This window comes from Dermacentor silvarum, chromosome 3 (genome assembly GCF_013339745.2).
Source record: "Dermacentor silvarum isolate Dsil-2018 chromosome 3, BIME_Dsil_1.4, whole genome shotgun sequence".
NCBI classification, from domain to species: domain Eukaryota; kingdom Metazoa; phylum Arthropoda; class Arachnida; order Ixodida; family Ixodidae; genus Dermacentor; species Dermacentor silvarum.
In genome coordinates, this window is record NC_051156.1 from 104695648 (window position 1) to 104711227 (window position 15580).

Sequence of the window (15580 nt, forward strand, 5' to 3'; positions counted from 1 at the left end):
GCTCACAGCAGCACGATCTGCAATGTGCGTGTGTGCGTGATACATACGTCGCAGGCTTTGCGTTTATAAGCAGTTGTAAGGGGAGCGCTGTCTTTCTTTCTGCTCTGTCTGAAGCTGCCAATCTTTTCACGCCGGTATTTTTGCCCTACAAAATCATGTCATTCAGCAAGCATCAACTCGCCGAAGAAAAAGTTATGGTTAAGCTGAATGTTCGCCTTTATTTCAGTGCAATAAATATAACAAAATTTCTTGAAGAGCCAAATTAAAAGAAAAAAAAAGGACTGTATTCATATTCCCAACAATTATACAGGGTGTTTCAGTGAACACTTTCAAATTTATTAAAGGTTGCCTGTGGCAGATAACCCGATTCTAGTTAATGAGCTGGTCTAGTCGAAGAGGCGGACATTACTTGCAAAAAAAAATTGAAATTCACAATGGACTAATCAACATAAATTCACTAATTACCTGATGGCCCACATTGCAATTTACAAATTGTAGCCATGGAGTTCGCAAGGCGGATCCACTTAGAAATAATTCTCAGGAAGACACCAGTTTCGAGATATTAATTCCCGAACTTTTCGGAGAAATGCATTGGCGTTCCAGTTAGGCTCTTAGCTAAACGTCGCATTTTGCATTGAAGCACAAAATTAACTGGAATGTCTACAGTGGCCGGCCCTTCTGTGACCTATTTTCCCGGGATCTCGTCATTCGATGAGCAAAACCAACAAACAGAAAATGGCGTAAATATTTCTGGCTGATCCCCTTCGTCTTGTCGCAGGTCCTTTGCTGCTGGCTCGCAGCCGAGGCCAGCGGCCAGCGCTTCCAGCAGCAGCGACTGGAGCAGGAGACCACAGGACGGCGGCCATTGCAGAAACAGGAAGAGGCCCCGTACTACCGGGATGCCTTGCCCCGATCGGCGCCGGCCGTACCGCGCTACTACCCTCCGGCGCCCGTTCACTACGTGAGCATCGGCGAGAAGCTGGACGGCGAGTACCGGTTCGGCTACGACTCCGGCAACGGGCCCCTGGGTCACAGCTACCGCCAGGAGTTCCGGCTCCCCGACGGCAGCACCCGCGGCTCTTACGGCTACGTGGACTCGCGAGGTCACATGCGCAGGGTGCACTACAGCGCCGGCAAGAGCGGCTTCGTCATCCTCAAGGACGAGCGCATTCTGGACAAGGAGCCCCCGAAGGACACGCTCCTGGGGAAGGACGACCTGTTGACCACCACGGCCGCACCTGCAAAGGTTTTAGTCTAAAGCTGTTATGACATACTAGAAAAGACCCGAAACTTGGGCAAGTCGGTGCGTTCATTCATCTATGGAACAAAGCGCCCGCCATCAGGGAACGCAGAAAACCTGACAAAAACAAAGCGACGGTTTTTTTGCCGGCTTTTGTGCGTCCCCTCTTTGTGGGCTCTTTGTTTGAAGATCATTAGTATAAAGGGCGTTTAAGAAAATGTGCTCGAAATTTCAAAAAAAAAAGATCAGGTAGGTAATCGATTTTCTCGTTATTTGATTTACCATAGGGCATATATGTCAAAATGACTCAATATCGAAGCACATGAACAGGATGTTCTCCAGTTATAAGCGAGTCCACGCTTCTATGATCTGCAGGCAAGTGCCTGAGAAGCAGTCCTTGTGTATGTCTTGTGCGTGATAAACGGTAGCGCTAATTCTTTGCCTCGAGCCAGCTTTATGATAGGTTGTTTTCACAAACGTACGCACAATTAAAAACTCGCTTAGTGCATGCTTGAACGAATTTCTGTAGTCTGCTATAAAAAATTAAAATCGGGGCTCTAGTTTGAGCACCGCGAGAGACGCCGTACGTACAGCTTTTGGCGTAATGATGAACACATGTCTTTACCTGTGTTTCTTTTGTTTGTGCACTGTCTCACTTGCAGATTTATTTATTTGGGTTAACTTGAAAGTATTGACGAATATTACATCGTCGGTTTAGCTACCATGACCAGTTGCTGAATAATTGAAAATTTGGCGATGGTACAAGGAAGAAGGCAGGTTAACCAAGCTGCATGTCAAGTCTACTGCATAGGAAGAAAAAAATAAAACAGTAGCAATTTTAAAGACGGGAGTACCTGTGAAGTCGATCCAGTCGTATCATCCATTGAATATTTGTAGCCTTCGGCTCACAAGTCGTGACTTATTCTTGGTACTTATAAAAACGTGCCACTACAGCTAAATATTCATGTTGTCTTATATAGCGCCAAATTTGGGGCAATGAACTGGAGACAAATACGTCAGGCTCGTGCGCCAACATTTAACCTAACGTACTCAGAAAATTACACAGAGTGCAATACTACAAGTGATTTACCGATATATCCTATATTGACATGCACATGCAGGACAATTGAAAAGCACAAAAAAGTTCACTGAAGCCTAATATACAAATTAAGACTGTTCTGTTATGATGGTCGTCCTTCCGTGCTTTTCATATCCTATCCCGTTCTTTGTGCTTTTCATCCGTAGGTTGTTCTAAATCAGTTCCGTGAAAATCCGCAGAGTGGAAGAATATTTATAGAAGTGAAGAATTGTCACCCACCCGCGAGTAGCTTCAAAGTAGTTATCAGACGCTCTGCTATCGCTCTGATATCTGCTGGCCTCCTGGTTAGCTCAAATGGTAGAACGGCTGCCCCGGAAAACGTTGGTCCTGGTTTTGATCCCCGGACTATCAAAACATTTTCCCCCTAGCTGCGAAGCTTTAGCTTTTTGAGAAACCTTTACGGGTTTTGGTTTCGTGCTACTCTTGGATGGATGACAATGTTGACCTTTCATCATCCGTAGATTGTATCCATAAATCGCTCAGTTCTATCTAAGCTGTCCTTTTTTTTTCAGATAAAGTTAGCTGCTAGTTGGCCCACCAGCCTTTCAATTACTTCGCACCGTGGTTGGCGCTAAAGGGAACTATACGAATCATAATCACCGACTCGCCCGAAATTTCGCATTACGCCTTAAGAAAGCAGACAATGTATACTTGTAACGGTTGCTTTGTCCCCTTCACTTCTGAGACTCCTCCTCTTGCTCCAAGCAGGCTGATCAAGTTCCGCAGCGAGACCAAGAGCTGCTGCCGCGAGCGCCCCAGTTCCAGGAGGAAAGCCGCCACGTGGAGACGCAGCAGTCGCCCCGGGCTCAGGTGGCGCCCGTGCCGCTGCCTTCGAAGTCGGCGCAGGAGATCCAGGCCGAGTACTTTCGCAGCCAACTGCTGGCCTCGGCCACGGTGGCCCGCGAGCGCTACGCCGAACCCGAAGCCGCTGCTCAGACCGCCACTGCGACCGAGGAGGAACCACCGCAGCAGCCGCTGCCCAAGCCCCGCCTCTCCAGGCCTCGCCCGCACAGGAGGAGGTACGGACAGCAGGAACACTACAACGTCGGCGGCTATCGTCGCCAGGTGTACACGGGTCCTCCCGTGATAAACAAGATGCTGCTTTCCTACAACATTGGCACGGGATACTACTGAAGCACCTTTAGATAATGAGCTCACTTTCTGTGAAACGTGTAGCAGAACCTGCATCCGTGCATTCAGTTAGTAAGGGGTCTTATCAGACCTGAGACTAACTGAGCTAGGTGTCACCTAGCTGGCTGCGTTAATTGAACGCGTTCTACTACTTGATGCCCGACAACAAGACCTCTGATGTAGTACTTCGAGGTTGAAATGAAACGCGAACACATTTGACGAGCTCGTGAATGTGATGTCGCATAAAAATGGTAATTAAAATTAATTAAATTATGGGGTTTTACGTGCCAAAACGACGATCTGATTATGAGGCACGCCGTAGTGGGGGACTCCGGTAATTTGGACCACCTGGGGTTATTTAACGTGCACCTAAAACTAAGTACACGGGTGCTTTCGCATTTCGCCCCCCTCGAAATGCGGCCGCCGTGGCCGGGATTTGATCCCGCGACCTCGTGCTCAGCAGCCCAACACCATAGCCACTGAGCAACTACGGCGGGTGCGATGTGGCATTGATGGCCAACAAGCTAATGAGTGTTTCTTAGGCATTAGCCGTCAGGTGATAAGCAGAACTCACGCCACCTTAAGGAATAGGTGAATTTAAAATCGTGGAAGAGAATGTATTTAAGGCCGAGGAATATAAATTCTTCAGGTGCCACTGTGGTTTGACAGCGTGGACGTCGCTGCTAGCAGGCTACTCTTGAACTGAAACATAGGGTTTTGCATTTCCATATCTTCCCCTCTGTATTACTAGTTGCAATAATGAACCAAACAGCTTGCTGATGGCTGTTGACCGAGTGGGCCTCGCAACTTGATTCCATGAGCTGTGTTGCATTGTATGAGGTCCTTTGATCGAGTTAAGATTGTTGTCTTTTGAAGTTTATAGGTTTTGTCATGTTTCACACGTTCTGGTCATTTATGAATTCGTGGAACTCCAGTCTTCAATATTATTGTGATGCAACAGACTCTTAAGAAACTGGCCGAGCAAGATACCGGCGGAAAGGAAGACGAAGAAGCACGTCTGGGCTTTGGGCGTAAGATGGTTTCCGCCTTTGTCGCCAGCTGCGCTTCTCCTGCATATGCATCGTCAATAGTCTCTTTTGTATGTGTCTCTCCACACATGACTCTGTGTTGCCACCACATGAGATAAACGATCTTTGGTTTCACTTTCGTGCCTCGCAAAGATTGCTAAGAAAAGAAGTCGCTGTGTGCAAATGCCACACTGTAACAACTTCCAGCCTGCTTTCTTTTTTAGTAGCTATTGGTATAGCTTACACAAGTGTCAGGTTTAAAAACAAAACTTCTGGCCAATTTTTTGAAAAAAAAATAGTTTACCTACCTAGATTGATTGTTTTTAGGCCTTAGATAAGGGCTGGAACCACGGAAAGTGATGAAAGGTAGCTATTGCTTGCATGACCTTTCGCAATTTCGGTACCCTAAACCTGAAGTTACTTACGATGGTCGCACAAACTGGCGTAGCTCATTCTGCCGTTCTGTGTATCATTCTTGTTCAATGACTTCGCGGCACAACTCCAATGGCCACATTTAGGCATAGAAACAGAGCACAACATATTACGAGCACAAAATGCTACAGGTACATAATGTGTCAACAAAGACTCCATTCAGTGATTCCTCGCAGTGCGTTAGAGTTCCTAGGAGCCCTGGGATTCTGTAGAAATGAGTAGCCTTTGTTCATACTCTTCTAAGTGTGACCATAGACAACGGGACGAAATATCAACGCACCATTCAAAGGCTGCATCAATAAAGGTTCCGCAGACCCTCGCGTCCGTCGTCTTAAAACATATGTGAAGGTGAACGAAAGATGTCCGAAACCTTGTAGGAAGAATCGTATGGAAAGCTGGAGAACCATACTGACGCTGGGACGAGCTTGAGTGTTTGCGAGCAGGATTTTCATACACACGTACACAATCTATACTCATCGATCATTGATGTTCTGTTACTGTTAATTTGCCATAGCAGCGAATACATTCATGCCATGCCAAGTTACCAGCACGGTACAGTTACATCAACATAATATCCAAAGAACACCAATAAATGATAGTGGAAAAAATACTCCAGTGTTCAAACAAGTGTCTCATTTCTCCTCCACTAAGGCGTAGCGAGGTAAGGATGGGCATGATGTAAGCATGAATGCACGTACGCATGGTAAGCTTGAACATTTATGCATGTGAGCACGCTTTGAGGATAATAGAGTGACGCATTCAATTGCTTGAGTTCCGAAAGGTCTGCGTGACGGGTTATGCTAATAAACAATAAATTAATCAAATAAGAATGTTCTTGCGTCAAACAAGTCGTCATTTTCCCGTTTCAATGATCTATGACGTCTCCTTTCTAAAAAAATTTTCAGAAACCTGTAACCTGCGACAAACCTAAAGCATTTAGTATATAGCCTAAAGACGCGACCTACAAATAAAAGCCGCATTCAGCACTTGTGTATGCGGCAGTTGGCAATGGATCTATTCAGGCTGAATTCTTCTGGCTCGAAGTAATTTTAGATTTTTCTCTCGTTTTAGCAGTTTACACAATTAAAAATTTCTTGCTCACAACTGCACAACACAGTCGGATTTTCAGCTCACTTTTTTATTCTCAGCTACTCATAAAATATACGTTTGTATTCTTAGATGACGCTCTATGACTGCTTATTATTTCCTTTCTTAGGGTAGCAGCGTTGAGACCATAATAAATGAAAGATGCGGCATAGAATACATGCGTTGTTCACGCTCACATAACGCACACTTACCAGGAATGCGTCGCGGTTCCAGAAAGAGATTCAGATCTTCAGACGACGACACAAATTACTACCGCATCCAATAAAAAAAAAAAGAGAAAAAAAGAGAAAACATTCTCGAACGTAGAAGAACCGGCGAATGCGTGTACAGGGCACACGCTTTTCGACCTGTACAGACAGCATTTTCATTGACATTACTTCTCAGAGACGATACAGAGAGGATACAGAGAATTTTTCGAAAAAAAAGGAAGTACAGCTTGTATGACGTATATCTTGTCCAACGCAACTATAGATATTTTGCACGACTGAAGCACCATTATTTGGCTTGTTTAAAGCCGTTTTATATTTTCACTGTCAGTGTCATGAACGCCAAGCTCACGCTTCATGCTTTGTTTATCAGTGTCACACAGCACAATGAAGTACGTTAACCAATATCGAATGTTTCTGGCATAAATATAGCAGATCCAGGAAGCAAATTGTTAGCTTAAGCTTCAGCTTTTTTCGTCATTATTACGAGAACTAAAACATTTTTTTTCGATCTGCTGCTGCCACGGAAGGTGTGTAAAAATTAAGCTCACATGACCTAAAATTAGTTGTGTAATGAGGCCCCCAAAAATCTCGCATTAGGTAAATCAATATGGATATAGAAATCACCATCGAGACGTAGAGGATTATCTATAATTCACATGTGATGTAATAATGAATTTATATATTTTGCATCTCTTATAACAGAAGCTGCGTGTACTGCTACAAAAAACGATTGTGAAAAATAATGGATATGTAATGTACGAAAAAAATGTGAATGATGGTTCACTATCAATCACGCTAGTGTTTTAAGGCATGCGAACTTTCTATGTATATTCCCTTACGTATATATGATTATTCTTGCGTGTGCTTACGCTACATATTGACTTGCAGTCAGGCGTTGTTGCATACGCTAGTGAATGGAGGGTAGGGGGCGGAAGAGAGATAGCTGTGAAAGCAGGGCCCACTGATTTGACAACGTGAGCACTGTAGGTGCAGCAGGTACGAGTTTGTTTATATCTGCATTGAGGTTCTTACTTGAGTGGCAATTGAAACTTTGCAGTGACAGGAAAAAAGAAAAGAAAATTCAGGCTCTGTATCGACTCTAAATATCGGCCACTGTTTGCTGTCTGAGTTTACCAGAAATGGTGGTTCATCAGAAACGCTGTTAGTCCCCTTCGCAAGCGGGTCGAATGATAACCCTCCTTGTTCCTCAAACTCTTACTCACTCGCCCAGGCATTCGACACATTTACAAAAGCTTTGTAATTGATGCCATTATTCTGGCACCCAAGGTAATTGCAGTAGGAATTTGTTTAACAGAGATATCTAAAAACATCTTCATTGTAATTTGGAAGTGTGATTTAGTTTAATACCTGGCTCTGCGTTTCTTCACCAGGAAGCGCCCAAAGAAGACCACCACCACCACGACCACCACAGAGGCTCCTTCACAGGAGGCGAAGAGCGAGGAAGTTTCCGGAGCGGAAGAGCCACCAAGTGCCGTGGCGGCCCCAGAAGCTCAGCCCTCGCCGACTCCTCAGCGCACCTCTCCTATCCTGAGGCCCCGGAAACTTCACCGACCACCCTTGGCTCAGCTGTCCCCGCAGGGACAACGCCAGACTTCAGTGCAGGGACCGCCTCCTCTTCAGCCACCACCACTGGAACAAGGACCGCCACTGGCACAGTTCCCAATTCCGGAAGTGCGGCGACCCGCTCAACTGCAGCGGGTGGCGAACGAGCAGCAAGGGCTGTCTCAAGATCAGAGACCCATCCAAGGTCACGGAGCTCCTCATGTCGTCCAAAGGCAGCGCAGACCTCCTGCAGCCGCCGCGCCACCACAGGTTCAAGAGCGTCCGCCACAGGGAGCGAGGGACATAGAAGTACACAGGGCGCCTCAGCGGGCTTTCGGTTCGGCACAACGTCACTCTCAGGTCGTACGTGAACCGGAGGTTCAGCGAGCCCCACCCGCACGGGCCGAACCAGCTCCCGAGCCCTACGTGCCACCGCCACCTCTAATCGACTCGCCTCACGGCAATGCGGGAGGAAAAACCTCCGGATTCGGCCAGCGGCTGAGCGGGAGGCGCACTTCGCAGACCATTGTGGCGCAGTCCGACCAAAGCCGTGACCCCGACGTCCAGGCGGAGGAGCGGCCGACTCCGTCACCGCGCCACCGGAGCCGCTACCACACAACGAGGCGGACACGCCGACCCACTCTCTCCATAGAGTCCGAGTTTCCCGACTTCCCGGTGACCAGGGCGCCGCACCGAGCCGCTGCCGGCCTGCCTTCCAAGAGAAGGCGAGTGAAGGTTTCCAGACCGGTTCAGCTTTCTCAGGTTTCCCCCGTGGAAGAAGTCACAACGCTTGCGCCTACAACAACGACAACTCCGGAGCCAGCGCCGACTACGACTGCCAGCATAGCGACACCCGATCCAGGTCCGGTCGTCACAGTGGCTTCTACGCCCGGGCTGGCGACTCCTGTGTTTCCTTCAGCCGAACAGTCGTTCTACAGAACACACGGCATCCCGCAGGGTCCTTACAATACGTACGGCCAAGGCGTCACGTTGCCCCAGCGGCCATTCACTCAGCCTTCTCCGTTCACTCCCCCAGTCACCGTGGCAGAAACACCGACGGTGACTCCGGCACCTAGAGAAAACCCAGCCCCCGCAGATGGAGAGCCTGATATCCCACCGCAGAGGACTCTCGGCCGGCCGAATGTAGCGGTGGCGCAGCAGGGACCACAGCTGGGACAACAGGGAGCATTCCCACTGCGCCCTCAAGGCCAAGTGTTTGGGCAGCCCTCTTTGCTGCCTGGACAGGCTCCACCCCACCTTAATTCTCCATTCCCTCAAAGGCCTGTCTACCAGCTACCGGGATTCACTCCTGGACAAAGCCCTCCCGCCCCGCAGCACTATTTTCCGCCCCTTGGAGCACCGTTCGTGCCCCGAAACAGCACATTCGTGCAAGACGTTCCGGTGTCAGGCCAGCCGAGGACTGTGCTACCAGAAGCTGCTGCGGCGCCGTCTCTTAGGAACAGGACATCGGAGGCTTTTCCCCTTCCAGTCCAAAGAAGCTTCGTTGACACGTCGGCGCAAGGTGGATTGAGACAGCAAGGGCCGGCGTTGGCGAATCCGTACTCTTCTGTACAACCCGCTCACGTGTTCGGACCTCCACCTGGCAGTGTTCCTCCTTTCGGTGGATTTGCCAACCAGTATCCCGGAGCTCAATTCCGCGGTGCCCCACCACCAGGACTAGTCGATCCCCAGTTCCGCGGTCATACCCAGCTGCCACTGCCCAACCAAGCTGGCGCTGCGTCCCAGAGGACGCCGAGTCAGCAGCAGAATAGTTTCGTCACGGAGGCGACGCCCGGTGTAACCCAACTAAATGATTTGCGTACGACGCCTTTGTCCTTAAGCACACCTTCTACACCGGCCGAAAACCAGTATGTTGATGATGTTGGGACCACCCTGCAGCTTCCCACCCCTGCTCCGCCTGCAGCGCCTTCGCTATCCACGTTCAGCGACGATAGGACAACGGCGGCGCCATTCGAGTACCAGACATCGAGACCTTCCGTCCTCCAATACCAGCCTCCATCGAGGCCCAGCGCGCAGTTCGCTACTTCGCCTGCTGTGCCGGAGTATCAAACGACACCGAGACCGACGCCGCAGTTCCAGCAGTCTCTCGAACCGCAGCAACAAACAACTTCCCCAGCTCCCCAGTCCCAGCCGTCAGGCCCTCAGGCGCCGCCTTCCAGCCAGAGCCATTTTAGGCTCGGCAACCCCCAGCAGCAACAACACAACACGATCGGTGCGCAGCCGCAGTTCAACAGCATAGGAGGTGCACAGCAGGGCTACGACCCATACCAGCAGCAGTTCGGAGGTGGATATCAAATTGGAAACACCCTGTTCAGCCCCGTACAGCAATCGTCGCAGGACTTGGGAGGAGGCTACCAGTATCCAGATTCAGGTCCATTCCAGGCGCAGTTTGGGGGCCCCTATCAACCTCAATATACCACCGTTGATGGCTACCCACAGTACCAGTCATCCGCTGGCCTAGGAGACATCAGAGGCAGTGGGACAAATCAGCAGGGATACAGGGCAACAACACCTCCCGTTTTCGACAGAACATTGCTTTCATACGACATCGGGGTTCCTTTGAGGTCATAGTATCCACGTCGCTTCATTTCCCGAAATAGGGCGGTAATATAATAGTACCCTGTGCTCTGAAGCACATGTGCAAAGGGTAAGAATTGAGCAATGTCCGTTTTTGGGGTGCTTATGTTCAAGAGATGTTACTCGCTGGTAAATTCTTCGCTTATATCGAGGAGACAAAACGATCAATTTTCGTTTTCACTAATGCGTTTACGTGCAGCTGTCGCATGCACTAGTGTATTCGACCGTTATGTTTCGTGGGAGTGTCATTTCGGTTCAAAGGAATAGTGATTAAATCACTTCAGTATTGCTGACTGAGTGCATAGAGACGTCAGGTCCAACAGGCGAAACATGGATTAATGTTTTACTGAGAAGGGGAAGTTTTTGCTGATGTAATTTCTCTCCTTGTAACTGCATCTTCAAAGCAATAATTTTCAGTGCTCCTGGTACTGCCTGGTACTAGAAAAGTCAGAGCAGCCTCCTTTGACGTGTGAGAACGTCGGTTAAACCGAAAGCTGTATTTGCGAACGGCAATTTTTTACAGCCACTGGGTTCATGTGTGCCAACGATATCTTAAAACGCTGAGATTAGAGTTTCGGCAAACTATTTGAGCGCAAACGATGCAGCTTGTCTTGCTGTAAACATGGAGGTGTTGTGGTAGGGTATATCATTGCCGACGTGTCGTAACAGGGTTAGTGAGCAAACCAGATTGTAATACATAGAATATAGAAAGATGTGACTGTGCCATCTGTTACAAAGGAGTTTAGCCATGCCGACCATGGCCAGCATTGACGTGGGGCTTTGTGGCACTGATGATATTGCTGGAAGGTGCCTAATTTGAGAGCAGAATGCCCTTAACATCCAATAAAGCTTTAATCACTGTATCATGGCGACATGTGTCGCTGGTATAAAAAAAGTATTTCCGCGATTCCTTATTGAGTCACGAGACCATTTAAATACATGATGTGCACCTTTGCGCGTTATTTAAGCTAGCGCTATTTATCTCCCTTCCTTGTCTCCTTTCATCCTGTCTGCCTTTCCCTGTTCCTTCTTTCTGTTCATTATCAAGACAGGGCAGTGCCGTCAACAGCTGCGCCACCTCAAGGTCCCATGTCAAGCGCTTCAAAGATAGTGGGTGCCACCTTTGTTCGTAATCGACGGTACATACAAACATTTATAAATGAAGCACCGAAGTTAGTAGGCCGAGTCAGATTTTCTGCTCTTTTTTGGAAGGACAGATGACGTGACAATATTTTAGCGTTGGCTCCAAGTGTGTGCGTGTGTTCGCTTGTGTCAGTAGTGCGCACGAATATCACACGCAGAATGCATGCACCTGGTACGAGCTAAACGTACAGCATCCTTGCAGCAGATGCGCAATTTCCAGCGAGATAGGAGACAGTGCACAAATACAACAGAGCGTGGAGGTTTGTCTGTCTGCCCGAGCACCATTCTCAAGCCCCCCCTCCCCCTCCCCCGCGGGCGCAGACACACACACATGCTTGTTTTCTGGCTTCCATGTTAGCGGCCTGTTTATGAGTGTGTCGCAACGTTGGGGAGACATATGAGTGGAATGCCGTTGTTCACAACTATTATCTTTGAACAGTAGATTTTGGTAAAAACTGATATGCCCGTGTTGGAGTTTATCGAATGATTGGTTGTGTGTGTGTGTGTTGCTACACGTTCATGTGTTTATGCTTTATCTGTTCAAACACTTTCTAATCACCCTGTTCAACCCATTCTATTTTTCCTCCGACAGCTGATTATTCTTCACCGTAGCCTTAGGTATCCATTGTCTTTCTTCCTTTTTCTTCCTTTGTTCGGCAAAGAGCAGGCTGCGTGTCTATAATTATGTAAGTATGCGGTAGTTTCATTACGTCTTTGCGATGTCAACGATACACATAATTTTTGGCTGAAATGAAAACATACAAATACATCATAACTTTATTCATTGCCGAGTTCGCAAATATTATCGCCTCATGTGTGGCATATTAGTTAGCTTTGTGAAATTGAGGATGCCACCGGTCTATTCGGAACGGACTCGCTTTGTTGGGCTCCTGAGAACATGCATACTTCTGGTTGACTGAATCAAATTGCATCAAGATAATCAAGATGTTATATCCTTCAGCGACAGAAACGATTAAAAGACTGTGGAACTGCAGTTCGGCTCAACTGCAGTGCATTCAATTACAGTTCGGGAGTTTTCAATATGGCACGCTCTGCAGGCACGTATGTGATGTGTAATAACACAAAGACAGAGCTTAACAAGCGGCGCATAAACAGATACGAATTCTTGCCTAAAAGAACTGCGGTTCCATACGAGAGTTCCAATGAGCGCTCCTTTTTATACGCCTGAAATCGTAGTCGGCTTATCAACTTATGCCTCATTTTCGGTAGCAAAGTGCACTTCACCTCAAATTGCGAACGGCGCATACAGGAGCTCAACTTTCACGACAGTTAACAGCGCATATGACAATCACTGACCTAATGGAAGATACAAATAGAGTCACCGAAAAATGTCTGACGAAATTGTCCTTAGTTAGCGAAACAAACTTCTGCTGTCTCCCGCAGAACAGAAATAAGCTTAGCCACATCGACGAGTGAAACTCCTCATGTGGTACCTGACGCTTATAACTTTACACACACATGAAGGGCAGCAAAGGAATGCAAGCTATCTAGCACACTTGGGTTATGGTACACATGGTACGTCTGGTTTGTGGGTTTGCCGGCGAATCAAAAACTCCAAAACAGACTGCTTAACAAGGACGATGCTGCGACTTTTGCCTTTCGATCTGCCCGTTTCTTAAGGTGATTTGTATCTTCCATCTTCTAGCAGGGTACAATTCCTTGTCACCATTTCTCCTTCTTTATTCTTTACTCGCCATATTGCGATGCTTTCGGAGTGCGTGTATGAAGTGGGGCTCGATATTTGAGCTGTTTATTGTACGTGCTTGTGCAAAGGGTAAAACCTTGTTTGAACAGACTGGTGACGCATTGCTTACGACAGATAGGAACTACGCGGCTTCCTCGCTTAGCAGTTCGCTACTTGGCTAGGACGTCATTGGTATTTGCGCCATTTTATGTGCTATTTATGAAATGATCATTTCCCAGGAACTACTCAGAAATGAAGAAGGCGCATCCTTTTGTATTAAATAATAAAACATCGCCGAAAGCTCCCTGAGTCCTTATGTTAAGCAGTTTTGTGTATGTGTACCAATGTGAGTACACTGTCGTTGGCTAAATATTCAATGGCACGCCGTATCTAACTGCCACACGACAAAGCAGAAAAGGAGAAAGAAAAAAGGAAGGAAGCAGCCTGAGGTAATCTGAGAGTTCTTCACCCCACAACAATGATCATCGGAAAAAAATCACGCACAAGATTTCTGAATTTGTTAACGTCAACGCCGACGGGCACAACAAAGACAGTGCAATAATCGTGCGTAGTGAGAACAGTCGTAGAACCGGGTAATTTCGTTGCCCCGTAGAGTTCGTCTCGGGACTTTACCGCGCTTCATTTCCTTTTGAAAAGTTGCCTGCAGTGTATAGTAAGATGTCAGAACCGTGAAGAAGGATTTAGCGCGGGAGATCTTGATTTACAAGAAACGGTATTAGTACAGCTGTTCTGCTAATACCGTTTGTTTCATGTTGGCAATCTATGTATGATGAGCTGCTGACCCCAGCAACATTACGCTTGCTTACATTGTGATCTGTCAAAGCATTTGTTGATAGTAATGTGCCTTGACTCGTCCTTTTTTATATTCAAGAGTTTCTTTACGCGAGCCTACGGTTAGTGCAGTATTTTTTGCCAAACACGTGTATATATACTAATCGTGCTTTAGACTAAATATAGTGATGGAAAAACAGTACTACCTATATGACGTTGTGACTTTGCTGTGTTTGTTATGACAAGGTTTTACTTTATTGTTGAAATAAAAACAATGTACTTGTTATGTCTGTGTATGTGGTCTTGAAAGTGTCTACTGATTTACGTTGCTATAGTACTATAGCTACGTTTTCAAAAAGCTCCCTGTTCGTGAGCACGGGTAAATTTCACGCCAGAGGGATTTCAATATTAAATGGGTTTGTTTATTCATTAAGCATTTATTCAAACGATACATGCAGCCTGTGGATCATGCTTTATGAGGGGAAAGATGATGCACTAGGGCAAAAACAAGATTGGCACTTCAAGCTCTGTAGTTGATACCGGACATAATAATACCATGGGCATAAACAACATTGCAGATTACCATTACAAAACAAGTAAGCAATGCAATAGTAGCAGCGTCCGCAGAATGCATCAATATGCAGCTTAAACCTACAAAGAAAAGAGAGAGGGGCAAAAAGTATAATGAAAGCTGAAGATGCCAGCCCTACTATGTGCAGGGCCTGCTACTTCAGATGGGGTGCTTGAATTGACATGAAGAGGACCATAAAAAGAGAGCAGCCTTCAGTGGGGTGTTTGAATTGACATAGAGAAACAAGAAAATAAAAATAGAACGCAGAAAAATTATCAATAAAATAAAAAAATTACCGCCCAAGTAATCTGTACAGATTGTTAACCAGCGAAGCTGAAACGTGCGGTCCCGGTGTTTATCACTGGGTTAGTCCCGACGGTTCATTAAAGCCTTCCTCAATTATTGGTTACGTCTTTGTGTTTCTTAATGAGGTTACACAAACGTTCGGCTGCGACGGAGAGAACGACGTCACTGACGGTATGCCCGCAGTCCACCGGTGTCGCATTGCCGCTTGCGATTCTTCTAAATTAAATTGCTTAAAAATTAAATCTGTCCGTCAGTAAGACAATGAATGGCTCATACCCCTTAAGCAATGGCTCATACCCCCGTAAACGCGGCCTCCCCATTACGACGACCGAAGTGAAATTCTACGCTGGAATGATGAACGGTAACGGAGCCAGCTGTGGAAGAAGACGACGACGCTCGAGCCACCGCTGATGACGATAGTTTCTGCGCACATGAGACGGACGGATTTTGGCTTCGCCTAGCCATATACAGCTTCGCTCTAAAGACTAGGACTAAATGAACAACTGAAGCACAGATGAAAGAGAAAGGGTAAAAGAATGTCCATAAGTCAGGACTGTCATAAGTGTAAACGTTTGCGGGTATAATCGCGGCTGCCCCTTGGTGTCCCGTCGTCCCAGGAAATCACTACCCTCTTATTTGTCTCCGCACATCAAGGC

General features: G+C 47.1%; 1 protein-coding gene across 1 annotated transcript in view; it reads left to right on the forward strand.

Moving 5' to 3' along the window:
• LOC119444641 (protein piccolo) overlaps positions 1-14437 on the forward strand; it is a 63177-nt gene extending 48740 nt beyond the window's left edge. The window contains exons 2-4 of the mRNA XM_037709010.2: positions 779-1246; positions 3048-3358; positions 7638-14437. Of these exons, the coding sequence (XP_037564938.2) occupies positions 779-1246; positions 3048-3358; positions 7638-10401 (3543 nt within the window). The 3' untranslated portion in view covers positions 10402-14437. The remainder of the gene's footprint in view (positions 1-778; positions 1247-3047; positions 3359-7637) is intronic.
• Positions 14438-15580: the final 1143 nt, after the last annotated feature.